The 25,336-nt window shown below is 46.2% G+C and overlaps 1 protein-coding gene across 2 annotated transcripts in view; it reads right to left on the bottom strand.

Annotated features, from left to right (window-relative positions):
• The window catches only part of LOC139381708 (centrosomal protein 131), a 58,762-nt gene that overhangs the window by 19,876 nt on the left and 13,550 nt on the right, over window positions 1-25,336 (bottom strand). For both annotated transcript variants that reach the window (XM_071125435.1, XM_071125434.1), the window contains exons 4-16: window positions 17,624-17,735; window positions 17,217-17,350; window positions 10,457-10,561; window positions 10,040-10,222; window positions 9,578-9,701; window positions 4,880-4,993; window positions 2,631-2,865; window positions 2,348-2,448; window positions 1,968-2,147; window positions 1,405-1,596; window positions 922-1,056; window positions 538-663; window positions 291-407 (exon numbers count right to left, since the gene is read on the bottom strand). In XM_071125435.1, the coding sequence (XP_070981536.1) occupies window positions 291-407; window positions 538-663; window positions 922-1,056; window positions 1,405-1,596; window positions 1,968-2,147; window positions 2,348-2,448; window positions 2,631-2,865; window positions 4,880-4,993; window positions 9,578-9,701; window positions 10,040-10,222; window positions 10,457-10,561; window positions 17,217-17,350; window positions 17,624-17,735 (1,858 nt within the window). The remainder of the gene's footprint in view (window positions 1-290; window positions 408-537; window positions 664-921; window positions 1,057-1,404; window positions 1,597-1,967; window positions 2,148-2,347; window positions 2,449-2,630; window positions 2,866-4,879; window positions 4,994-9,577; window positions 9,702-10,039; window positions 10,223-10,456; window positions 10,562-17,216; window positions 17,351-17,623; window positions 17,736-25,336) is intronic.

Below are 25,336 nucleotides of genomic sequence, written 5' to 3' on the forward strand. Positions count from 1 at the left end.
AGAGGAGGAAAGGAGGAGGAAAGAGAAAAAAACAGAGTGATTAAAAAGCAACAATAGCAGAAGCAAGCAAAGCAGGCAAACACATAATGGCAAGGCGACAAGGCATAAGCAGAGAGAAGTCGCTAGCAGCAGAAGAGACTGTTAAACCACAAACATACATAAAACACAAATACTGATCTCCTCTGCCTCCTCTAAGCCATAGTGGTGGATGGCTCAAGTCTGCATCCTAGTGGCCAGGACAGAGGATGGCAGATGTCAGTACTGTAAGAAGTGTGTGTGTCACCCCTTACCAGTTCATGCTGCTCCTGCATCTGGCCGATCTTCTTAGTGTATTTCTGATCCACTAGTTTGAGCTCTCCCACCACTCCCTCACAACGCTCACTCAGAGCCTTCTTATCGTCTATTAGCTGCACAAACAGAGAGAAAAATAGAGTCATATGAGAGATAGAGGCGCTAACGACATTTCAGTTCAAAGGAGAGAGTGATGGCGTAGCCTTGGATTTTGGATAAGAGTAAGGGGGTCGTGTGTGTGTATACCTGGTCTATAAAGGTGAGGTGTCTCTGGATGGTGGCTTCATACTGCTCCTTCTGCAGAGTGAAGTTCCTGCTCAATTCCTTCTCTGTCTCCTTCACATGCCTCACTGTCAACTCCCTCTGCTGGGTCTGGGACAGAGAGAGAGGGGTGGAGAATGGGCGAGAGAGAGATGGGACAGCTTAGCATGTGAACACTATAGACCAGGGATAGGCAACAGGTGGCCTAGCGATTCAATTTGGCCACGCAAAGTTGTCTTAGTAACAACAAATTGAGATGGGGTAAAGCTATGACATCTTTAATTAATAAGTGTTCCCCTGTGAAAAAGAAAACATCACATATGGATGGATCTTGTGATGGAATACAGTGAACTTTATTCACGTTCTCACCAGAGCGGTCTGCAGCATGTTGACAGTGCGCCTCTTCTCCTCCAGCTCCAACTTCAGTCTCATCATGGAGCCAGTGACCTCAGCAGCCGTGGCCGAGGCCTGCTCTATTCCCGCAAGCTCCTCTTCTGACAACATCTAGAGACAGACAGAGACAGAGCTCACACACTGCAACACACACCGTCCAACTCACTAACATCTAACTATTTTAGCAACACCTGATTGCAATCACCCTTTCAGCTCAAGATCTAACCTAAAACATTATCTACCTAACCCTATATGGTGGGGTAAATTAAATGCTCAAGTCACATCTCTAGATTGGAGAGGTGTGTATAATAAAAGTCACATCGGAAGAACTAAATACCCCTCATTATCAGCATTGAGAGGTTGTTGGTCTAGGTCAGAAATGAAGGCAAGCCCAGCACTCGCAAACCCTTATTTTATTAACAATGTCGGGACAATGGCATTGAGCGAATCTCCCCTCACCTCTTTGTGTGACCCTGAGGTGACAGATCGAGGTCTCTCCTGTTCAGACTTCTCCATCTCATCCAGGAAGCTCATGATGCTCTGTAGTTTGGCCTCAGAGAGGAGAGCGCCCCCGTCTGGCAGCACAGGGGTATGGACCAGCTGACCATGACGCTCCAGGTTATCAGTGGTCAGGGAGTTGGAGTCTCCATCCTGACAGAATATAAATAATACAAACATGTTATCAGTGGTCAGGGAGGAAAGGGAGAGAATGTGAGAGAAGGGAGAGCAGGGAGAGAATGTACGTGATGACTTGGGTTTGCACCACTGGGGTCTCCTGTACGTCCCAAGACTGTGTTAGCTCATTAAAAAATGAAAGGCTAAAGGTAGAGTAGTCAAGTAGTTTAAATCTATTGCATTACAAGGCATTGCAAAGAGCTGAGGTGAATCAAGGTGTGAAACAGAACTGGATAGATAAAAGCGATATGGTTAGAAACCAGATACAAGTAGCTTCAGATCTGCTAAAGAGAGTGAACAAGGGCAGAGGGAAGGGTACAAGTTTGTGAAATGTAGTGCAGCCTTACCTCATCTATCCAGGAGTACTTCTCCTTGTGGTAGCTCTTGGGTTCAGACAGCCTCTCTGGTTCTTCCTCTAGGAGCTTTAGAGTGTCCAGCAGGTCGTTCAGGGTGGTCTTAGACTGGGCTCTGCTCGATGGCGCCCCCTGGCGCTGGTCCTCCACACTCACTGACCGCTGCAGAATCTCCTGTTATACAGAGAAGAACAAATACAGCGCCAGGACATGGATGATATTAAATCAGCCTGAATGCACTGGTTTTGTAGATGATATACAGATCAGTAAGTCAGGTTTAAGAATGAGACAATGCATAAACAAATGGGAATATTCCTAAGATCAGATCTCATACTGTTATGGTAAATTTAGAGCTAGAATCAATGGTTTGTTACCTGAGAGCATTGAGAGTCTCTGCGATTGGACAGTGCAGGGGACAGCGGTCTCAAGTTGGTGACGTCACCCAGGTCAGTCACAACGTTCACATTGTTAGAGTCTGCAGGCAAAGGAAAAACATGAGGGCAACATCTATATGCAACTATATGTGCTTACAGGACAGGGTATTTTAGCTGGCAATGGAGAAAGGAAATGCACACTGCACACTAATTTACATTACATCCATGACTGCACTAGGCTTGACAGGGAAAGTTGCCATTAGAGGCTCAGGGAGAGACTGACCTGTGTTCTGGGCCTTGACGTCAGAGCCAGTGGGGGAGATAGGGTTCCTGTTGCAGGGGGATGTGGGGCTCTTGTTGCTGGGGGAGGAGGTGGTGGTCTTGTTGCTGGTGGAGGAGGTGGTGGTCTTGGTCGGTTTCTTATGGCCCACCTTGCCACTGTGTCTCAGGGTCTCCATCTCCTCTTGGGCCAAGGCCTGTATCTCAGCAGCCCTCTGGGCTCTCTTCTGCTGCAGCTCCTACAACACAGCAGGAGGGGGCGACATTAGGCAGGCAGGGTCACGGAGAAAGAGACCAGGGAACTAGGGTGAAGTTGCCCCTAGACGCTGATCTTAGCCCAGTTTAGCATTTTTCCCAGTAACGATAAAGGTTAAGGGAAGCGGATCTTAAATCTGTACCTATGGGAAACTTCACCCCGGAGCAGAAACTAGCCTTGTTCCAGATCTGTTTGTGCCATTTTGCCAACTCCATGTCACTAATTGTCAAACATTACAAGTAGTTGGCTAGAGAGCAGGAACGGACCGGCACCCAGGCTGCATGGGAACTGTCTGCAAGGTGTTTTTCCAATCTACTACATTTGTGTCATGAAGACTGAAGCATTTGGCTTTGTGGGGTTAAAGCCTTTGGCATTTGTTGGGATAGGAAAACGTGGAGGGGGGAGCAGGCACTTGATGGGGCATCGTGGATACAACAAAAACCGAAGGAGTGGCATTTGTTGGGGTTGGGGAACATTTGGGGTTGAAAAGTAAGTGTCTGAAAGACAGGTGTAGTTGAGGGTAGAGGTCGACCGATTAAATCGGAATGGCCGATTAATTAGGACCGATTTCAAGTTTTCATAACAATCAGAAAATACCTATCGGTATTTTTGGGTACCGATTTGCCGATGTTTTTTTGTTTTTTTTACACCTTTATTTAATCTTTATTTAACTAGGCAAGTCAGTTAAGAACACATTCATATTTTCAATGACGGTCTAGGAACGTTGGGTTAACTGCCTCGTTCAGGGGCAGAAAGACAGATTTTCACCTTGTCAGCTCGGGGGAACCAATCTTGCAACCTTACAGTTAACTAGTCCAACGCAATAACGCAATAACTGCCTGTTACACAAATGCAGTAAGCCAAGGTAAGTTGCTAGCTAGCATTAAACTTATCTTATAAAAAACAATCAATCATAATCACTAGTTAACTACACATGGTTGATGATATTACTAGATATTATCTAGCGTGTTCTGTGTTGCATATAATCTAACTGAGCATACAAGTATCTAAGTATCTGACTGAGCGGTGGTAGGCAGAAGCAGGCACGTAAACACTCATTCAAAAAGCACTTTCGTGCGTTTTGCCAGCAGCTCTTCGTTGTGCATCAAGCATTGCGCCGTTTATGACTTCAAACCTATCAACTCCCGAGATGAGGCGGGTGTGACCGAAGTGAAATGGCTAGCTAGTTAGCGCGCGCTAATAGCGTTTCAAACTTCACTTGCTCTGAGCCTTGGGGTGGTTGTTTCCCTTGCTCTGCATGGGTAACGCTGCTTCGATGTGGTGGCTGTTGTCGTTGTGTTCCTGGTTCGAGCCCAGGGAGGAGCGAGGAGAGGGACGAAAGCTATACAGTTACACTGGCAACATTAAAGAGCCTATAAGAACATCCAACAGTCAAAGGTTAATGAAATTCAAATGGTATAGAGGGAAATAGTCCTATAATAACTACAACCTAAAACTTCTTACCTGGGAATATTGAAGACTCAAGTTAAAAGGAACCACCAGCTTTCATATGTTCATGTTCTGAGCAAGGAACTGAAACGTTATCTTTCTTACATAGCACATATTGCACTTTTACGTTCTTCTCCAACACTGTTTTTGCATTATTTAAACCAAATTGAACATGTTTCATTATCTACTTGAGGCTAAATTGATTTTATTGATGTATTATATTAAGTTAAAATAAGTGTTAATTCAGTATTGTTGTAATTGTCATTATTACAAATACATTTTTTTAAATTATTATTTAAATCGGCAGCTTAAATCGGTATCGCCTTTTTTGGTCCTCAAATAAATCGGTATCGAAAAATCATAATCGGTCGACCTCTAGTTGAGGGAGTGGGATCTAACAAAGAAGAGACCACCACTGTGTTATGACTCAGGCACAATAAGAGAGGTTTACTGTAGGAAGTTCAGCTATAGTTCAACTATACATTCAGAAATAATTCAGTCATCCTGTATACCTTCGCTGAGGTTGTGTAAATATTCCTCTATAATACCTGAATGGCTGCGACGCGGGCAAGACGAGCCTTCTCCTCACGAATCCTTTTCCGGTCCTCCTCCTTCTTCTGCACCTCTGGAGACTTCTCCTCCTCTGCTCTCTGTTCTCGTTCCTTCCCACGGTAAACACAAAAAGGTTGTGGGTTCAATTCCCACAGGGATTATATGCAGTGCTTTCAGAAAGTATTCACACCCCTTTAATTTTTTTCCAAATGTTGTGTTACAGCCTGAATTAAATATCTATTAAATTGAGATTGTGTCACTGAACTACACACAATACCCCATAATGTCAAAGTGGAGTTTTGTTTGTGGAACATTTTAGAAAAAACATTAAAGCTGAAATGCTTTGAGTCAATAAGTATTCAACCCCTTTGTTATGGCAAGCCTAAATATGTTCAGGACTAAAAATATGCTTAACAAATCACATAATAATTTGCATGGACTCATTCTGTGTTCAATAACAGAGGATGACATGGTAGTTATTAAAAAAATAATGTCTGTACCCCACAACTACATTTATCTGTAAGGTCCCTCAGTCGAGAATTTCAAGCACTGTTTGGTAGAAGTGTATAAAAAAATATTTTTAAAAAAGAAGCAGACTCTAAAATATCAATTTGAGCATGGTGAAGTTATTAATTAGGCTTTGAATAGTGACATCCAGTCACTACAACGATACTCAGTTGCCGGAGAGGAAGGAAACTGCTCAGGGGTTTTCACCATGAGGCCAATGGTGACTTTAAACAGTTAGAGTTTAATGGCTGTGATAGGAGAAAAATGACCTAGTTACTCCACCTAGGTTACTAACCTAAATGAGAGTGAAAAGAAAAGAAGCCTGTACAGAATAAAAATATTCAAAAAACATGCATCCTGTTTGCAACAAGGCACTTAAATAATCCTGCAAAAATAATTGGTTTACAAATGTACTTTTTGTCCTGAACACAAAGTGTTATGTTTGGGGGAACCTTTGTCATTATCGGGTATTGTGTGTAGATGGGTGAGAAAAAACAGATATTTAATCCACTTTGAATTCAGGCTGTAACAACACAATGTGGATTAAGTCAAGGGGTATGAACTCTTTCTGAAGGCATTGCACACTGTATCCACTGCACCAGAAGTCACTTTGGATAACAGTGTCTGCCATGTAGCATATACAGTGCCAGTCAAAAGTTTGGACACACCTACTCATTCAAGGTTTTTTTTTTTTTTTTTTTACCTTGTAGAATAATAGTGAAGGCATTAGAACTATGAAACAACACATATGGAATCATGTAGTAACCAAAAAAGTGTGCCTTGACAGATTTGCACACTCTTGGCATTCTCTCAACCAGCTTCATGGGGTCGTCACCTGAAATGCATTTCAATTAACAGGTGTGCCTAGCTAAAAGTTCATTTGTGGAATTTATTTCCTTCTTAGTGTGTTTGAGCCAATCAGTTGTGTTGTGACAAGGTAGGGGTGGTATACAGAAGATAGCCCTATTTGGTTAAAGACCAAGTTCATATTATGGCAAGAACAGCTCAAATAAGCTAAGAAAAACAACAGTACATCATTACGTTAAAGACATGAAGGTCAGTCAATTTGGGAAAACTTAAACGTTGAGCGTTTCTTCAAGTGTACGCACAAAAACCATCAAGCGCTATGATTAAATTGATTCTTGTGAGGACCACCACAGGAAAGGAAGACCAAGAGTTACCTCTGCTGCAAAGGACAAGTTCATTAGAGTTAACTGCACCTCAGATTGCAGCCCAGATCAATGCTTCACAGAGAACAAGTTTTAATTTATTTTATTTCACCTTTATTTAGCCAGGTAAGCTAGTTGAGAACAAGTTCTAATTTACAACTGCGACCTGGCCAAGAATAAAGCAAAGCAGTTCGACACATACAACAGAGTTACACATGGATTAAACAAAACATAGTCAATAATACAGTTGAAGAAAATGTATATACAGTGTGTGCAAATGAGATTAGAAAAGGGAGGTAAGGCAATAAATAGGCCAGGAGAGTTGTATGGCACTGAAGCTCGTCTGGAGGTTAGTTAATACAGTGTCCAAAGAAGGGCCAGAAGTATACAGAATGGTGTCGTCTGCGTAGCGGTGGATCAGAGAAGAGAATAGAACCCTGTGGCACCCCCATAGAGACTGCCAGAGGTCCAGACAACAGTCGCTCCGATTTGACACTGAACACTGTCAGAGAAGTAGTTGGTGAACCAGGCGAGGCAGTCATTTGAGAAACCAAGGCTGTTGAGTCTGCCGATAAGAATGATGTGTTTGACAGAGTTGAAAGTCTTGGCCAGGTCGATGAATACGGCTGGACAGTAATGTCTCATCGATGGCAGTTATGATATCGTTTAGGACCTTAAGCGTGGCTGAGGTGCACCCATTACCAGCTCTGAAACCAGATTGCATAGCGGAGAAGGTTCAGTGGGATTCGAAATGGTCGGTAATCTGTTTGTTAACTTGGCTTTCGAAGACCTTAGAAAGGCAGGGTAGGATAGATATAGGTCTTTAGCAGTTTGGGTCTAGAGTGTCTCCCCCTTTGAAGAGGGGAAGACCTCGGCAGCTTTCCAATCTTTGGGAATCTCAGACGATACAAAAGAGGTTGAACAGTCTAGTGATAGGGGTTGCAACAATTTCGGCAGATCATTTTAGAAAGAGAGGGCCCAGATTGTCTAGCCCGGCTGATTTGTAGGGGTACAGATTTTGCAGCTCTTTCAGAACATCAGCTATCTGGATTTGGGTGAAGGAGAAATGATGGGGGCTTGGGCTGGTTGCTGTGGAGGGTGCCGGGCAGTTGACCAGGGTAGGGTTAGCCAGGTGGAAAGCATGGCCAGCCGTAGAGAAATGCTTATTGAAATTCTCAATTATAGTGGATTCATCAGTACTGACAGTGCAGTGCAGTGCAGTGGGCAGCTGGGAGGAGGTGCTCTTATTCTCGATGGACTTTATAGTGTCCCAGATCTTTTTTGAGTTTGTACTACAGAATGCAAATTTCTGTTCGAAAAAGCTAGCCTTAGCTTTCCTAACTGCCTGTGCATATTGGTTCCTAACTTCCCTGAGAAGTTACATATCACGCGGGATATTCGAATCTAATGCAGAACGCCACAGGATGTTTTTGTGCTGGTCAAGGGCTGACAGGTCTGGAGTGAACCAAGGGCTATATCGATTCCTGGTTCTACATTTTTTGAACGGAGCATGCTTATTTAAGATGGTGAGGAAGGCACTTTTAAAGAATAACCAGGCATCCTCTACTGACGGGATGAGGTCAATGTCATTCCAGAATACCCCGGCCAGGTCGATTAGAAAGGCCTGTTCGCTGAAGTGTTTTAGGGAGCGTTTGCCTGCAGACCCAATTGCGGCTGCTGGCAATGAGGCAGTGATCACTGAGATCTTGGTTGAAAACAGCAGAGGTGTATTTGGAGGGTGAGTTAGTTAGGATGATATCTATGAGGGTGCCCGTGTTAACAGCTTTGGGGTTGTACCTGGTAGGTTCATTGAAAATTTGTGTGAGATTGAGGTCATCAAGCTTAGATTGTAGGATGGCCGGGGTGTTAAGCTTGTCCCAGTTTAGGTCACCTAGCAGCACGAGCTCAGAGGATAGATGGGGGCAATCAATTCACACATGGCGTCCAGGGCACAGCTGGGGGCAGAGGGTGGTCTATTGCAAGCGGCAACGGTGAGAGACTTGTTTCTGGAAAGGTGAATTTTTAGAAGTAGAAGCTTGAATTGTTTTGGTACAGACACAACTCAACATCAACTGTGCAGAGGAGACTGCATGAATCAAGCCTTCATGGTCGAATTGCTGGCAAGAAAATACTGCTAAAGGACACCAACAAGAAGAAGAGATGTGCTTGGGCCAAGAAACACGAGCAATAGACATTAGACAGGTGGAAATCTGTTCTTTGGTCTGATGAGTCCAAATTTTTGATTTTTGGTTCCAACCGCTGTGTCTTTGTGAGACGCAGAGTAGGCAAACGGATGATCTCTGCAAGTGTAGTTCCCACCGTGAAGCATAGAGGAGGTGCGATGGTGCTTTGCTGGCACACTTAACAAGCATGGCTACCACAGCATTCTGCAGCGATACCCCATCCCATCTGGTTTGCGCTTAGTGGGACTATCATTTGTTTTTCAACAGGACAATGTCCCAACACACCTCCAGGCTGTGTAAGGGCTATTTGACCAAGAATGAGAGAGATGGAGTGCTGCATCAGATGACCTAGCCTCCACAGTCATCCGACCTCAACCCAATTGAGATGGTTTGGGATGAGTTGGACCGCAGAATGAAGGAAAAGCAGCCAACAAGAGCTCAGCATATGTGAGAACTCCTTCCAGACTGTTGGAAAAGCATTTCAGGTGAAGCTGGTTGAGAGAATGCCAAGAGTGTGCAAAGCTGTCGTCAAGGCAAAGGGTGGCTACTTTGAAGAATCTCAAATATAACATTTATGAACACTTTTTTGGTTACTACATGATTCCATGTGTTATTTCATACAATGTAGAATATAGTAAAAATAAATAAAAACTGTTGAATGAGTAGGTGTGTCCAAACTTTAGACTGGTACTGTATGTTATCTTATTAGGACATTAATTCTCTGGACGCAGTGCTAGTGACAATGGATTCAGTGGATTAAACCACAATGGCCTAGTAGTATTGTGCCGTGGTGATTAACTCAGCTAAACAGAGATCAGGCAGACCAGACGTTTACCTTCTTCTTGGTGGTGAGGATGCGTCTGAGGGCAGCCTGGCTGGCATGCTGTGACTGTCTCCTGGTGTGGAGTCTATACCACCGCTGGATGGTCACCGCTGCCTGGTTCACCTGCTGGATGAACCTACAGACACAACAACAAAGAGGTCAAAGGTTAGGACTAGGATGAGCAATATGCTAAAAAAAAATTCACCACAAATCAATACAAGGAGCTAGAAGGACGGATAATGACTTAAAGAATTGTGACTGCATCCCACTTTTCCCCAAAAAATGTTGCACTTGCACAAACCATCATGGATTTAAAAGCAAAGGATTGGTGTGAGCTTTGGCTGGAGGGAGTTTCCACCATTGTCCAATCCATGAGAGAGAACGTGCAAGGCCACTACTAAAGAACTTTGCTAGAGAAAACATTGCAACACAAGAGCATTGATTCCCAAGGTGCCTTGCTGAGTGAACTCTGACCTCTCGGCCTCCTCCTCTGTGACCTCTCTCCTGCGGGGCAGGCTGGGGGAGCCTCTGGGGCTACGCTGGCCAGCATTGTTGTTAGATGTAGAGGAGGACGAGGAGAAGTTCTTCTGGGACTTGGTGGTCAGAGAGCTGCTCTCCAGGGGTCCCTCGTCATTCACTGTGGCTTTCAGGATGTTACTGAGCACACAGAAAGAGAGAGAGACATGAACATTAACTTAGTATCAATCAAATGTATTTATAAAGACTTTTTACATCAGCAGTTGTCACCAAGTGCTTTCACATACTTCTTATCAATAGTATCAAAACAGCACAAACCTTTGAAGTACTAATACATACAGTATTTATGTTTACTGTATGCTGAAAAAGACTAAATGATAAACAATGAAATTATTTAAGGTATTATTGACTCACTTGAAGGAGGGTTTCTGGTTGGAGCTCTTGGGGGTGAGGGGTTTGTCAGAGTAGTTGTTATGCAAGATGGTTGTGACAGAGTTCCCCACAGCTCCCTTGTTGCTCCTAAAATATCCGGGGCAAAATGTCACTGCACACCCTTAGAGTGTCAACCCTGATTGACAAACTATCATAACAAGTCATGGCAAATTTGGGAAGACTGGAGAACAGTTAAGATTTTGCTTAGTATGAAAATAATATTTGAGGTAGTTTCTTAATATTCTTATACAAACATACATATCTTTGCTACCACTTTACACTGCAATGACGTTTAGGACATACTAGTTGTTTACAATTCAACCGATAGTGGTGGAAGTAAAATGTCACTCGTGTTTCACACTGTCTTCAAAAAGGTAAACATGAGAGGTCATTAAGAAATGTTATGATTTGAAACAGATATTGGGATGAAAATACACAAAATATATTTTCATTTGATCTTTTAGGCAGGTAAAATGACAAAACTACTAAATTACTATATTTACTATATTTTATACTAAGAATTACTTATCTTAGTTGTACTGGCAAACTTGATGTAAAGAAGTTACATTTTATATAATTATGTGAATATGTCTAAATACCATAGATTTTTAGGTAAGGGGTTAATTGTAACAAATGTTATAATTAACCCCCATTACAAATCTGAGTGTAATCGGAGTCTTGAGAAGAAAAAAAAAATACAACAATAATGATTGTCATCACCTATACCAATCAAAACACCTCTTCTGGGTAATTATTTTTTTATTTGTATTTTTTACGCCAAATACAAAACATAGAGGCACACAAACGACTAAATCTCCTCTGCCCAGACCCACATGCTCACACCCCCATCCCTTGTGCCCGCACTGTTTGCCACATGGCCTGAACCTACACCATTTTGTTTCTCTCCTTAGCCCACGTACTTGAAATATTTCAGTAATAAATCATTAGATTTATCCACAGTGTTAATGATGGCAGAATGATTGATTAACCAATCAATCAATCAATTTTTCTAGATGAGAAGACAATCATCCAACCCGTTGGATCTCTCACTACCCCCACATGCCATGTCTTGAAATAAGCAAACAGACCTCTTCTTAATGATGAAAATGTTATATGACGAGACAAATTAGGAATGTTTACGCAGTTTAATAATCAAGAAAGAGGCATCAAGAATATTTAAAATTGGGCCTGATTATAAATGTATTTTTCAATACAATTTTATTTATGAATTTAAGGTACATCTCACTAACCAACCATTAGCACATTGAATGACAGCTTTGTACGTTATTTCTAATTTGAGTTTAGTTTTTACTTTGTGGGGGGGGGGGGGGGGGGGGGGGGTGTCACTCCATGCCCTCAGTGAGTCAGGAGAGAGATGACACATGAGCTTCTCAGTCAGAGCTATCAATATTAACAAGTACACATTATCATAATAATTCACCTCCAAGTACACATAAGTCTCTTACTGTTGAGATGGTGTGATAAATCCTTCAACCCTCAGACATGTTATACAGGTCTTCAGAAACATACCCGTCATATCCATACCAACCAACCAACCATACAGGATTTGAATTGGATTTTTTATAATATAAAATATATTTAAAACATCACTAACTGAAAAAAATATCGCATTACTAAAAAATTGACTTTAGCCTTTTCATTTATTGAAATATCAGTCAAGAGAGAACTCAAACAGTAAGCTATTTTGGCAATTTAATGAAATTTACTTTTGGGAAAGCTTAAAGCATGGGCTGCCTATGTATTCTAACATCTTCAAATTGCTCATCAGAATTCAGTAAGAATGAAGCACGCCGTGGCATCGGCGTTGCATGTTCTGTTAAGCTGAATTACCATTATCTTAATGTGATTTCTGGCATTCTGAGCACCATGGGTGGACACCCTAAATTGGAACGGAAATGGCGCCACACCAAACTGGAAGTCTTCTGACTAGCTTGGAAAAACAGTACCGTGCAGTATCGAAGAGCCCTACTGCTGCTCGATCATCCTATTTTTCTAACTTAATTGAGGAAAATAAGAACAATCCGAAATTCCTTTTTGATACTGTCGCAAAGCTAACTAAAAAGCAGCATTCCCCAAGAAAGGATGGCTTTCATTTCAGCAGTAATAAAAATTCATGAACTTCTTTGATTAAAATATCATGATTATTAGAAAGCAAATTACGGACTCCTCTTTAAATCTGCGTATTCCTTCAAAGCTCAGTTGTCCTGAGTCTGCACAACTCTGCCAGGACCTAGGATCAAGAGAAACACGCAAGTGATTTAGTACTATATCTCTTGACACAATGATGAAAATAATCATGGCCTGTAAATCTTCAAGCTGCATACTGGACCCTATTCCAACTAAACTACTGAAAAAGCTGCTTCCTGTGCTTGGCCCTCCTATGTTGAACATAATAAACGGCTCTCTATCCACCGGATGTGTACCAAACTCACTAAAAGTGGCAGTAATAAAGCCTTTCTTGAAAAAGCCAAACCTTGACCCAGAAAAAATAAAAAAAACTATCAGCCTATATCGAATCTTCCATTCCTCTCAAAATGTTTTGAAAATGCTGTTGCGCAGCAACTCACTGCCTTCCTGTACACAAACAATGTATACAAAATGCTTCAGTCTGGTTTTAGACCCCATCATAGCACTGAGACTGCACTTGTGAAGGTGGTAAATGACCTTTTAATTGCATCAGACCGAGGCTCTGCATCTGTCCTCGTGCTCCTAGACCTTAGTGCTGCTTTTGATACCATCGATCCCCACATTCTTTTGGAGAGATTGGAAACCCAAATTGGTCTACACGGACAAGTTCTGGCCTGGTTTAGATCTTATCTGTCGGAAAGATATCAGTTTGTCTCTGTGAATGGTTTGTCCTCTGACAAATCAACTGTACATTTCGGTGTTCCTCAAGGTTCCGTTTTAGGACCACTATTGTTTTCACTATATATTTTACCTCTTGGGGATGTCATTCGAAAACACAATGTTAACTTTCACTGCTATGCGGATGACACACAGCTGTACATTTCAATGAAACATGGTGAAGCCCCAAAATTGCCCTCGCTAGAAGCATGCGTTTCAGACATAAGTGGATGGCTGCAAACTTTCTACTTTTAAACTCGGACAAAACAGAGATGCTTGTTCTAGGTCCCAAGAAACAAAGAGATCTGTTGAATCTGACAATTAATCTTAAAGGTTGCACAGTCATCTCAAATAAAACTGAAGGACCTCTGCGTTACTCTGGACCCTGATCTCTCTTTTGAAGAACATATCAAGACTGTTTCAAGGACAGCATTTTTTCCATCTACGTAACATTGCAAAAATCAGAAACTTTGTCCAAAAATGATGCAGAAAAATGTATCCATGGTTTTGTCACTTCTAGGTTAGACTACTGCAATGCTCTACTTTCCGGCTACCCGGATAAAGCCCTAAATAAACTTCAGTTAGTGCTAAATACGGCTGCTAGAATCCTGACTAGAACCCAAAAAATGTATCATATTACTCCAGTGCTAGCCTCGCTACACTGGCTTCCTGTCAAGGCAAGGGCTGATTTCAAGGTTTTACTGCTAACCTACAAAGCATTACATGGGCTTGCTCCTACCTATCTCTCTGATTTGGTCCTGCTGTACATACCTACACGTACGCTACGGTCACAAGACGCAGGCCTCCTAATTGTCCCTAGAATTTCTAAGCAAACAGCTGGAGGCATGGCTTTCTCCTATAGAGCTCCAAATTGGTCTACACGGACAAGTTCTGGCCTGGTTTAGATCTTATCTGTCGGAAAGATATCAGTTTGTCTCTGTGAATGGTTTGTCCTCTGACAAATCAACTGTACATTTCGGTGTTCCTCAAGGTTCCGTTTTAGGACCACTATTGTTTTCACTATATATTTTACCTCTTGGGGATGTCATTCGAAAACACAATGTTAACTTTCACTGCTATGCGGATGACACACAGCTGTACATTTCAATGAAACATGGTGAAGCCCCAAAATTGCCCTCGCTAGAAGCATGCGTTTCAGACATAAGTGGATGGCTGCAAACTTTCTACTTTTAAACTCGGACAAAACAGAGATGCTTGTTCTAGGTCCCAAGAAACAAAGAGATCTGTTGAATCTGACAATTAATCTTAATGGTTGTACAGTCATCTCAAATAAAACTGAAGGACCTCTGCGTTACTCTGGACCCTGATCTCTCTTTTGAAGAACATATCAAGACTGTTTCAAGGACAGCATTTTTTCCATCTACGTAACATTGCAAAAATCAGAAACTTTGTCCAAAAATGATGCAGAAAAATGTATCCATGGTTTTGTCACTTCTAGGTTAGACTACTGCAATGCTCTACTTTCCGGCTACCCGGATAAAGCCCTAAATAAACTTCAGTTAGTGCTAAATACGGCTGCTAGAATCCTGACTAGAACCCAAAAAATGTATCATATTACTCCAGTGCTAGCCTCGCTACACTGGCTTCCTGTCAAGGCAAGGGCTGATTTCAAGGTTTTACTGCTAACCTACAAAGCATTACATGGGCTTGCTCCTACCTATCTCTCTGATTTGGTCCTGCTGTACATACCTACACGTACGCTACGGTCACAAGACGCAGGCCTCCTAATTGTCCCTAGAATTTCTAAGCAAACAGCTGGAGGCATGGCTTTCTCCTATAGAGCTCCAAATTGGTCTACACGGACAAGTTCTGGCCTGGTTTAGATCTTATCTGTCGGAAAGATATCAGTTTGTCTCTGTGAATGGTTTGTCCTCTGACAAATCAACTGTACATTTCGGTGTTCCTCAAGGTTCCGTTTTAGGACCACTATTGTTTTCACTATATATTTTACCTCTTGGGGATGTCATTCGAAAACACAATGTTAACTTTCACTGCTATGCGGATGACACACAGCTGTACATTTCAATGAAACATGGTGAAGCCCCAAAATTGCCCTCGCTAGAAGCATGCGTTTCAGACATAAGTGGATGGCTGCAAACTTTCTACTTTTAAACTCGGACAAAACAGAGATGCTTGTTCTAGGTCCCAAGAAACAAAGAGATCTGTTGAATCTGACAATTAATCTTAATGGTTGTACAGTCATCTCAAATAAAACTGAAGGACCTCTGCGTTACTCTGGACCCTGATCTCTCTTTTGAAGAACATATCAAGACTGTTTCAAGGACAGCATTTTTTCCATCTACGTAACATTGCAAAAATCAGAAACTTTGTCCAAAAATGATGCAGAAAAATGTATCCATGGTTTTGTCACTTCTAGGTTAGACTACTGCAATGCTCTACTTTCCGGCTACCCGGATAAAGCCCTAAATAAACTTCAGTTAGTGCTAAATACGGCTGCTAGAATCCTGACTAGAACCCCAAAAATGTATCATATTACTCCAGTGCTAGCCTCGCTACACTGGCTTCCTGTCAAGGCAAGGGCTGATTTCAAGGTTTTACTGCTAACCTACAAAGCATTACATGGGCTTGCTCCTACCTATCTCTCTGATTTGGTCCTGCTGTACATACCTACACGTACGCTACGGTCACAAGACGCAGGCCTCCTAATTGTCCCTAGAATTTCTAAGCAAACAGCTGGAGGCATGGCTTTCTCCTATAGAGCTCCATTTTTATGGAATGGTCTGCCTACCCATTTGAGAGACGCAAACTCGGTCTCAACCTTTAAGTCTCTACTGAAGACTCGTCTCTTCAGTGGGTCATATGATTGAGTGTAGTCTGGCCCAGGAGTGTGAAGGTGAACGGAAAGGCTCTGGAGCAACGAACCGCCCTTGCTGTCTCTGCCTGTCCGGTTCCCCTCTTTCCACTGCGATTCTCTGCCTCTAACCCTATTACAGGGGCTGAGTCACTGGCTTACTAGGGCTCTTTCATACCGTCCCTAGGAGGGTGTGTCACTTGAGTGGGTTGAGTCACTGATGTGATCTTCCTGTATGGGTTGGCACCCCCCCTGGGTTGTGCCGTGGCGGAGATCTTTGTGGGCTATACTCAGCCTTGTCTCAGGATGGTAAGTTGGTGGTTGAAGATATCCCTCTAGTGGTGTGGGGGCTGTGCTTTGGCAAAGTGGGTGGGGTTATATCCTTCCTGTTTGGCCCTGTCCGGGGGTGTCATCGGATGGGGCCACAGTGTCTCCTGACCCCTCCTGTCTCAGCCTCCAATATTTATGGTGCAGTAGTTTATGTGTCGGGGGGCTAGGGTCAGTTTGTTATATCTGGAGTACTTCTCCTGTCCTATCCAGTGTCCTGTGTGAATTTAAGTATGCTCTCTCTAATTCTCTCTTTCTTTCTCTCTCTCGGAGGACCTGAGCCCTAGGACCATGCGTCAGGACTACCTGGCATGATGACTCCTTGCTGTCCCCAGTCCACCTGGCCGTGCTGCTGCTCCAGTTTCAACTGTTCTGCCTGTGATTATTATTATTTGACCATGCTGGTCATTTATGAACATTTGAACATCTTGGCCATGTTCTGTTATAATCTCCACCCGGCACAGCCAGAAGAGTATTGGCCACCCCACATAGCCTGGTTCCTCTCTAGGTTTTGGCCTTTCTAGGGAGTTTTTCCTAGCCACCGTGCTTCTACACCTGCATTGCTTGCTGTTTGGGGTTTTAGGCTGGGTTTCTGTACAGCACTTTGAGATATCAGCTGATGTACAAAGGGCTATATAAATACATTTGATTTGATTAATCAGGTTACGCAACCAATGCATATGCATCTGGGAAATTAAATTAATTAAGGCGACCCACCTGTTGTTAGCAGTGAAGTTGGCAGCCAGGGCTACCCCGGTCTCTCTCCTCTTCGGGCCACTGGTGATGGGAGAGTCCACGCTGCCCGTGGAGCGAGAGCTGGTAGGTATAGGGAATGCTCTTGGCTGGTCATCCTGAAACGGGAAAGGAAATGCACAAGTCAGGTTTCTGTGATCCACAACCATTGGATAAAAGTGTAGCAGCATATCTAGGCTATAACGCAATATTGAGTTAGAGGATATAAACTGTCCACAATAACCCCTGCAGCAGGCTATGTGATAGAGGTTACTATATAGTACTTTATGACCCTGAGAACTGTTGTTGTAAAAAGGGATTTATAATTGATTGATCTGAGTAGATCTACTGTCTCACAATCTGATTTATTTGAGAGGGGATAGATTAAGTACCAGGATGTTCCAGGTGGTACGGTCCGGGGAGGCCTTACTGAGGCTGGCCAGCTTCCTGCGTCCGTCTGAGCTGCTGTCAAACAACGCAAGGAAGTCTTCTGTCTGGTCCTCACTGGACACACACACACACACGCACACACACACTAATCAATATTATAAAATGGAACATAGGCCTATGTGTTGTATAATATTTACATTATAGCGTTTGTGTGCAAACCATTTCTAATCAAACGGTGGGACACTCAGTAGGGAGACTGCTCCATTGCTTACAGCCTCAGATTTTAACAACCAATCAAATTTAATTTGTCACGTGTGCCGAATACAAAAGGTGTAGACATTACCATGAAATGTTCACTTACAAGTACCCAATTGCGTGTGTGTGTGTTTGGGTGAGCGCGCGCGTGTGGGAGCATGTGTGTATGTATGGGAGTGTGTGTGTGCGCGTGCGTGCGTGCGTGGGAGTGTGTGCGTGCGTGCGTGCGGGAGTGTGTGTGTGTGTGTATGGGAGTGTGTGTGTGTGTGTATGGGAGTGTGCGTGTGCGTGTGCGGGAGTGTGCGTGTGTGTGGGAGTGTGCGTGTGCGTGGCAGTGTGCGTGCGTGTGAGTGTGCGGGAGTGTGTGTGTGTGTGGGAGTGTGTGGGAGTGTGTGTGTGTATGGGTGCGTGTGTGTGTGTATGGGTGCGTGCGTGTGTATGGGAGCGTGCGTGTGTGTGTGTATGGGTGCGTGCGTGTGTATGGGAGAGTGTGTGTGTGTGTGTATGGGGGCGTGTGTGTGTATGGGAGCGCGTGTGTGTGTGTCAGCGTGTGTGTATGGGAGCGCGTGTGTGTGTGTCTGTATGGGAGCGCGTGTGTGTGTGTCTGTATGGGAGCGCGTGTGTGTGTGTCTGTATGGGAGCGCGTGTGTGTGTGTCTGTGGGAGTGTGCGTGTGCGTGGGAGTGTGCGTGCGTGTGAGTGTGCGGGAGTGTGTGTGTGTGTGGGAGTGTGTGGGAGTGTGTGTGTGTATGGGTGCGTGTGTGTGTGTATGGGTGCGTGCGTGTGTATGGGAGCGTGCGTGTGTGTGTGTATGGGTGCGTGCGTGTGTATGGGAGCGTGCGTGTGTATGGGGGCGTGTGTGTGTATGGGAGCGCGTGTGTGTGTGTCAGCGTGTGTGTATGGGAGCGCGTGTGTGTGTGTCTGTATGGGAGCGCGTGTGTGTGTGTGTCTGTATGGGAGCGCGTGTGTGTGTTTCTGTATGGGAGCGCGTGTGTGTGTTTCTGTATGGGAGCGCGTGTGTGTGTGTCTGTATGGGAGCGCGTGTGTGTGTATGGGAGCGCGTGTGTGTGTCTGTATGGGAGCGCGTGTGTGTGTATGTGTCTGTATGGGAGCGTGTGTGTGTGTGTGTATGTGTCTGTATGGGAGCGCGTGTGTGTGTCTGTATGGGAGCGCGTGTGTGTGTGTCTGTATGGGAGAGTGTGTGTGTGTGTGTATGGGAGAGTGTGTGTGTGTGTATGGGAGAGTGTGTGTGTGTGTATGGGAGAGTGTGTGTGTGTATGGGAGAGTGTGAGTGTGTGTGTGTGTGTGTGTGTATGGGAGAGTGTGAGTGTGTGTGTGTGTGTGTATGGGAGAGTGTGTGTGTGTGTGTATGGGAGAGTGTGTGTGTGTGTGTGTATGGGAGAGTGTGTGTGTGTGTGTATGGGAGAGTGTGTGTGTGTATGGGAGCGCGTGTGTGTGTGTGTGTGTATGTGTCTGTATGGGAGCGCGTGTGTGTGTATGTGTCTGTATGGGAGCGTGTGTGTATGTGTCTGTATGGGAGCGTGTGTGTATGTGTCTGTATGGGAGCGTGTGTGTATGTGTCTGTATGGGAGCGTGTGTGTATGTGTCTGTATGGGAGCGTGTGTGTATGTGTCTGTATGGGAGCGTGTGTGTATGTGTGTATGTGTCTGTATGGGAGCGTGTGTGTGTGTATGGGAGTGTGTGTGTGTGTGTGTATGGGAGTGTGTGTGTGCGGGAGTGTGCGTGAGTGTGCGTGTGTGGGAGTGTGCGTGTGTGTGGGAGTGTGCGTGTGTGTGGGAGTGTGCGTGTGAGTGTGTGTGTGGGAGTGTGTGTGTGTGGGAGTGTGTGTGTGTATGGGTCCGTGCGCGTGCGTGTGTATGGGAGCGTGCGTGTGTGGGAGCGTGCGTGTGTGTGTGTGTGTGTGTGTGTGTCTGGGAGTGTGTGTGTGTGTCTGTATGGGAGCGCGTGTGTGTGTGTGTCTGTATGGGAGCGTGTGTGTGTGTCTGTATGGGAGCGCGTGTGTGTGTGTCTGTATGGGAGCGTGTGTGTGTGTGTCTGTATGGGAGCGTGTGTGTGTGTGTGTGTCTGTATGGGAGCGCGTGTGTGTCTGTATGGGAGCGCGTGTGTGTGTTTCTGTATGGGAGCGCGTGTGTGTGTGTCTGTATGGGAGCGCGTGTATGTGTCTGTATGGGAGCGCGTGTGTGTGTGTATGGGAGCGCATGTGTGTGTATGGGAGCGCGTGTGTGTGTCTGTATGGGAGCGCGTTTGTGTGTATGTGTCTGTATGGGAGCGTGTGTGTGTGTGTGTATGTGTCTGTATGGGAGCGCGTGTGTGTGTGTCTGTATGGGAGCGCGTGTGTGTGTGTCTGTATGGGAGAGTGTGTGTGTGTGTATGGGAGAGTGTGTGTGTCTGTATGGGAGCGTGTGTGTGTGTGTATGGGAGTGTGTGTGTGTGTGTGTGTATGGGAGTGTGTGTGTGCGGGAGTGTGCGTGAGTGTGCGTGTGTGGGAGTGTGCGTGTGTGTGGGAGTGTGCGTGTGTGTGGGAGTGTGCGTGTGTGTGGGAGTGTGGGAGTGTGTGTGTGTGGGAGTGTGTGGGAGTGTGTGTGTGTATGGGTGCGTGCGCGTGTGTGTGTATGGGTGCGTGCGTGTGTATGGGAGCGTGCGTGTGTGGGAGCGTGCGTGTGTGTGTGTGTGTGTATGGGAGTGTGTGTGTGTGTGTGCCTGTATGGGAGCGTGTGTGTGTGTGTGTCTGTATGGGAGCGCGTGTGTGTGTCTGTATGGGAGCGCGTGTGTGTCTGTATGGGAGCGCGTGTGTGTGTGTCTGTATGGGAACGCGTGTGTGTGTGTGTCTGTATGGGAGCGCGTGTGTGTGTGTGTCTGTATGGGAGCGCGTGTGTGTGTTTCTGTATGGGAGCGCGTGTGTGTGTGTCTGTATGGGAGCGCGTGTATGTGTCTGTATGGGAGCGCGTGTGTGTGTATGGGAGCGCGTGTGTGTGTCTGTATGGGAGCGCGTGTGTGTGTATGTGTCTGTATGGGAGCGTGTGTGTGTGTGTATGTGTCTGTATGGGAGCGCGTGTGTGTGTGTCTGTATGGGAGAGTGTGTGTGTGTGTGTATGGGAGAGTGTGTGTGTGTATGGGAGAGTGTGAGTGTGTGTGTGTGTATGGGAGAGTGTGTGTGTGTGTGTGTATGGGAGAGTGTGTGTGTGTGTGTATGGGAGAGTGTGTGTGTGTGTGTGTATGGGAGAGTGTGTGTGTGTGTGTGTGTATGGGAGAGTGTGTGTGTGTATGGGAGCGCGTGTGTGTGTGTGTATGTGTCTGTATGGGAGCGTGTGTGTGTGTATGTGTCTGTATGGGAGCGCGCGTGTGTGTGTATGTGTCTGAATGGGAGCGCGTGTGTGTGTATGTGTCTGTATTTGAGCGTGTGTGTGTGTGTATGTGTATGGGAGCGTGTGTGTGTATGTGTATGGGTGCGTGTGTGTATGGAAGAGTGTGTGTGTGTGTATGGGAGAGTGTGTGTGTGTGTATGGGAGAGTGTGAGTGTGTGTGTATGGGAGAGTGTGTGTGTGTATAGGAGAGAGTGTGTGTGTATGGGAGAGTGTGTGTGTGTGTATGGGAGAGTGTGTGTGTGTGTATGGGAGAGTGTGTGTGTGTGTATGGGAGAGTGTGTGTGTGTGTGTATGGGAGTGTGTGTGTGTATGGGAGTGTGTGTGTGTGGGAGTGTGTGTGCGTGTATGGGAGCGTGTGTGCGTGTATGGGAGCGTAAGTGTGTGTATGGGAGTGTGTGTGTATGGGAGAGTGTGTGTATGGGAGAGTGTGTGTGTGTGTGTATGGGAGAGTGTGTGTGTGTGTTTGTGTATGGGAGAGTGTGTGTGTGTGTGTGTGTATGGGAGAGTGTGTGTGTGTGTATGGGAGAGTGTGTGTGTATGGGAGAGTGTGTGTGTATGGGAGAGTGTGTGTGTATGGGAGAGTGTGTGTGTATGGGAGAGTGTGTGTGTGTGTATGGGAGTGTGTGTGTGTGTGTGTGTGTATGGGAGTGTGTGTGTGTGTGTATGGGAGTGTGTGTGTGTATGGGAGTGTGTGTGTGTGTGTATGGGAGTGTGTGTGTGTATGGGAGTGTGTGTGCGTGTGTGTGTATGGGAGTGTGTGTGGGAGTGTGTGGAAGCGTGTGTGTGTGTGGGAGCGTGTGTGTGTATGGGAGTGTGTGTATGGGAGTGTGTGTATGTGTGTGGGGGAGCGTGTGTGTGTGTGTGTGGGGGGGAGCGTGTGTGTGTGTGGTAGCGTGTGGGGGAGCGTGCGTGGGAGCATGTGTGCGTGGGAGAGTGTGTGTGTATGGGAGAGTGTGTGTGTGTATGGGAGAGTGTGTGTGTGTATGGGAGAGCGCGTGTGTGTATGGGAGAGTGCGTGTGTATGGGAGAGTGTGTGTGTGTGTATGGGAGAGTGTGTGTGTGTGTGTGTGTGTGTGTGTATGGGAGAGTGTGTGTGTGTGTGTATGGGAGAGTGTGTGTGTGTGTATGGGAGAGTGTGTGTGTGTATGGGAGAGTGTGTGTGTGTGTGTGTGTATGGGAGTGTGTGTGTGTATGGGAGTGTGTGTGTGTGTGTGGGAGTGTGTGTGGGAGTGTGTGTGCGTGTATGGAAGCGTGTGCGTGTATGGAAGCGTGTGTGTTTATGGGAGTGTGTGTGTGTGTGTGCGTGTATGGGAGCGTGTGTGTGTGTATGGGAGTGTGTGTATGGGATTGTGTGTATGGGAGTGCGTGGGAGCGTTTGTGCGTGGGTATGGGAGCGTGTGTATGGGAACGTGTGTGCGTGTGTGTGTGGGAGCGTGTGTGCGTGAGCGTGTGTGCGTGTGTGAGGGAGCGTGTGTGTGTGTGGGAGCGTGTGTGTGTGTGTATGGGAGCGTGTGTATGGGAGCGTGTGTGCGTGTGTGTGTGGGAGCGTGTGTGCGTGAGCGTGTGTGGGAGCGTGTGTGCGTGAGCGTGTGTGTGTGTATGGGAGCGTGTGTGTGTGTGTATGGGAGCGTGTGTGTGTGTGTATATGGGAGTGTGTGTGTGTGTGTGTGTGTGTGTGTGTGTGTGTGTGTGTGTATGGGAGCACGTGTGTGTATGGGAGCGTGTGTGTATGGGAGTGTGTGTTTGGGAGTGTGTGTGTGTGTATGGGAGTGTGTGTTTGTGTATGGGAGTGTGTGTTTGTGTGCGGGAGTGTGCGTGTGCGGGAGTGTGCGTGTGTGTATGGGAGTGTGCGTGTGTGTATGGGAGCGTGTGTGTGTATGGGATTGTGTATGGGAGCGTGTGTATGGGAGCGTGTGTATGGGAGCGTGTGTGCGTGGGAGTGTGCGTGTGTGGGAGTGTGCGTGTGTGCGCGTGTCGGGGAGCGTGTGTGCGTATGGGAGCGTGGTGCGTGTATGGGAGCTTGTGTGCGTGTGTGTGTGGGAGCGTGTGCGTGTGTGGGAGCGTGTGGGAGCGTTTGTGTGTGTGTGTGGGAGCGTGCGTGTGTGTGTGGGAGCATGTGTGCGCGTGTGCGTGAGTGTGGGGGAGCGTGCGTGTGTGTATGGGAGTGTGCGTGTGTGTATGGAAGCGTGTGTATGGGAGCGTGTGTATGGGAGCGTGTGTGTGTATGGGAGCGTGTGTGTGTGTATGGGAGCGTGTGTGTGTATGGGAGCGTGTGTGTGTGTATGGGAGCGTGTGTGTATGGGAGTGTGCGCATGGGAGTGTGCGCATGGGAGTGTGGGAGCGTGTGTGTGCGCGTGTGGGGGAGCGTGTGTGTGTATGGGAGTGTGGTGCGTGTGTGGGAGCGGGTGCGTGTGTGTGTGGGAGCGTGTGTGTGTGTGTGTGTGTGTGGGAGCGTGTGTGTGTGTGCATGGGAGCGTGTGTGTGTGTGTGTGGGAGCGCGTGTGTGTGTGTGAGCGTGTGTGTGTGTGTGTATGGGAGTGTGTGTGTGTGTATGAGTGTGTGTATGGGAGTGTGGGAGTGTATGGGTGTGTGTGTATGTGTGTGTGTGTGTGTATGGGAGTGTGTGTGTGTATGGGAGTGTGTGTGTGTGTGTGTGTGTGTGTGTATGGGAGTGTGTGTGTGTGTGTATGGGAGTGTGTGTGTGTGTATGGGAGTGTGTGTGTATGGGAGTGTGTGTGTGTGTATGGGAGTGTGTATGTGTATGGGAGTGTGTATGAGTGTGTGTGGGAGTGTGTGTGTGTGTATGGGAGTGTGTGTGTGTGTATGGGAGTGTGTGTGTGGTAGTGTGTATGAGTGTGTGTGTGGGAGTGTGTATGAGTGTGTGTGTGTATGGGAGTGAGTGTGTGTGTGTGTGTGTGGGAGTGTGTGTGTGTATGGGTGTGTGTGTATGGGTGTGTGTGTGTATGGGAGTGTGTATGGGAGTGTGAGTGAGTGTGTATGGGAGTGTGAGTGAGTGTGTGTATGGGAGCGTGTGTGTGTATGGGAGCGTGTGTGTGTGTATGGGAGCGTGTGTGTGTATGGGAGCGTGTGTGTGTATGGGAGCGTGTGTGTGTATGGGAGCGTGTGTGTGTGTATGGGAGCGTGTGCATGGGAGTGTGCGCATGGGAGTGTGGGAGCGTGTGTGTGCGCGTGTGGGGGAGCGTGTGTGTGTATGGGAGTGTGGTGCGTGTGTGGGAGCGGGTGCGTGTGTGTGTGGGAGCGTGTGTGTGTGTGTGTGTGGGAGCGTGTGTGTGTGTGTATGGGAGCGTGTGTGTGTGTGTGTGGGAGCGCGTGTGTGTGTGTGTGAGCGTGTGTGTGTGTGTGTGTATGGGAGTGTGTGTGTGTGTATGAGTGTGTGTATGGGAGTGTGGGAGTGTATGGGTGTGTGTGTATGGGAGTGTGTGTGTGTATGGGAGTGTGTGTGTGTATGGGAGTGTGTGTGTGTGTGTGTGTATGGGAGTGTGTGTGTGTGTATGGGAGTGTGTGTATGGGAGTGTGTGTATGGGAGTGTGTGTGTGTATGGGAGTGTGTATGTGTATGGGAGTGTGTATGAGTGTGTGTGGGAGTGTGTGTGTGTGTATGGGAGTGTGTGTGTGTGTATGGGAGTGTGTGTGTGGTAGTGTGTATGAGTGTGTGTGTGGGAGTGTGTATGAGTGTGTGTGTGTATGGGAGTGAGTGTGTGTGTGTGGGAGTGTGTGTGTGTATGGGTGTGTGTGTATGTGTGTGTGTGTGTGTATGGGAGTGTGAGTGAGTGTGTATGGGAGTGTGAGTGAGTGTGTATGAGTGTGTGTATGGGAGTGTGTATGGGAGTGTGCGTGCGTGTGGGAGTGTGTGTGGGAGTGTGTATGGGAGTGTGTGTGTATGGGAGTGTGTGTGTGTATGGGAGTGTGTGTGTGTGTATGGGAGTGTGTGTGTGTATGGGAGTGTGTGTGTGTGTATGGGAGTGTGTGTGTGTGTATGGGAGTGTGTGTGTGTATGGGAGTGTGTGTGTATGGGAGTGTGTATGAGTGTGTGTGGGAGCGTGTGTGTGTGTGTG

This window comes from Oncorhynchus clarkii, chromosome 23 (genome assembly GCF_045791955.1).
Source record: "Oncorhynchus clarkii lewisi isolate Uvic-CL-2024 chromosome 23, UVic_Ocla_1.0, whole genome shotgun sequence".
NCBI classification, from domain to species: domain Eukaryota; kingdom Metazoa; phylum Chordata; class Actinopteri; order Salmoniformes; family Salmonidae; genus Oncorhynchus; species Oncorhynchus clarkii.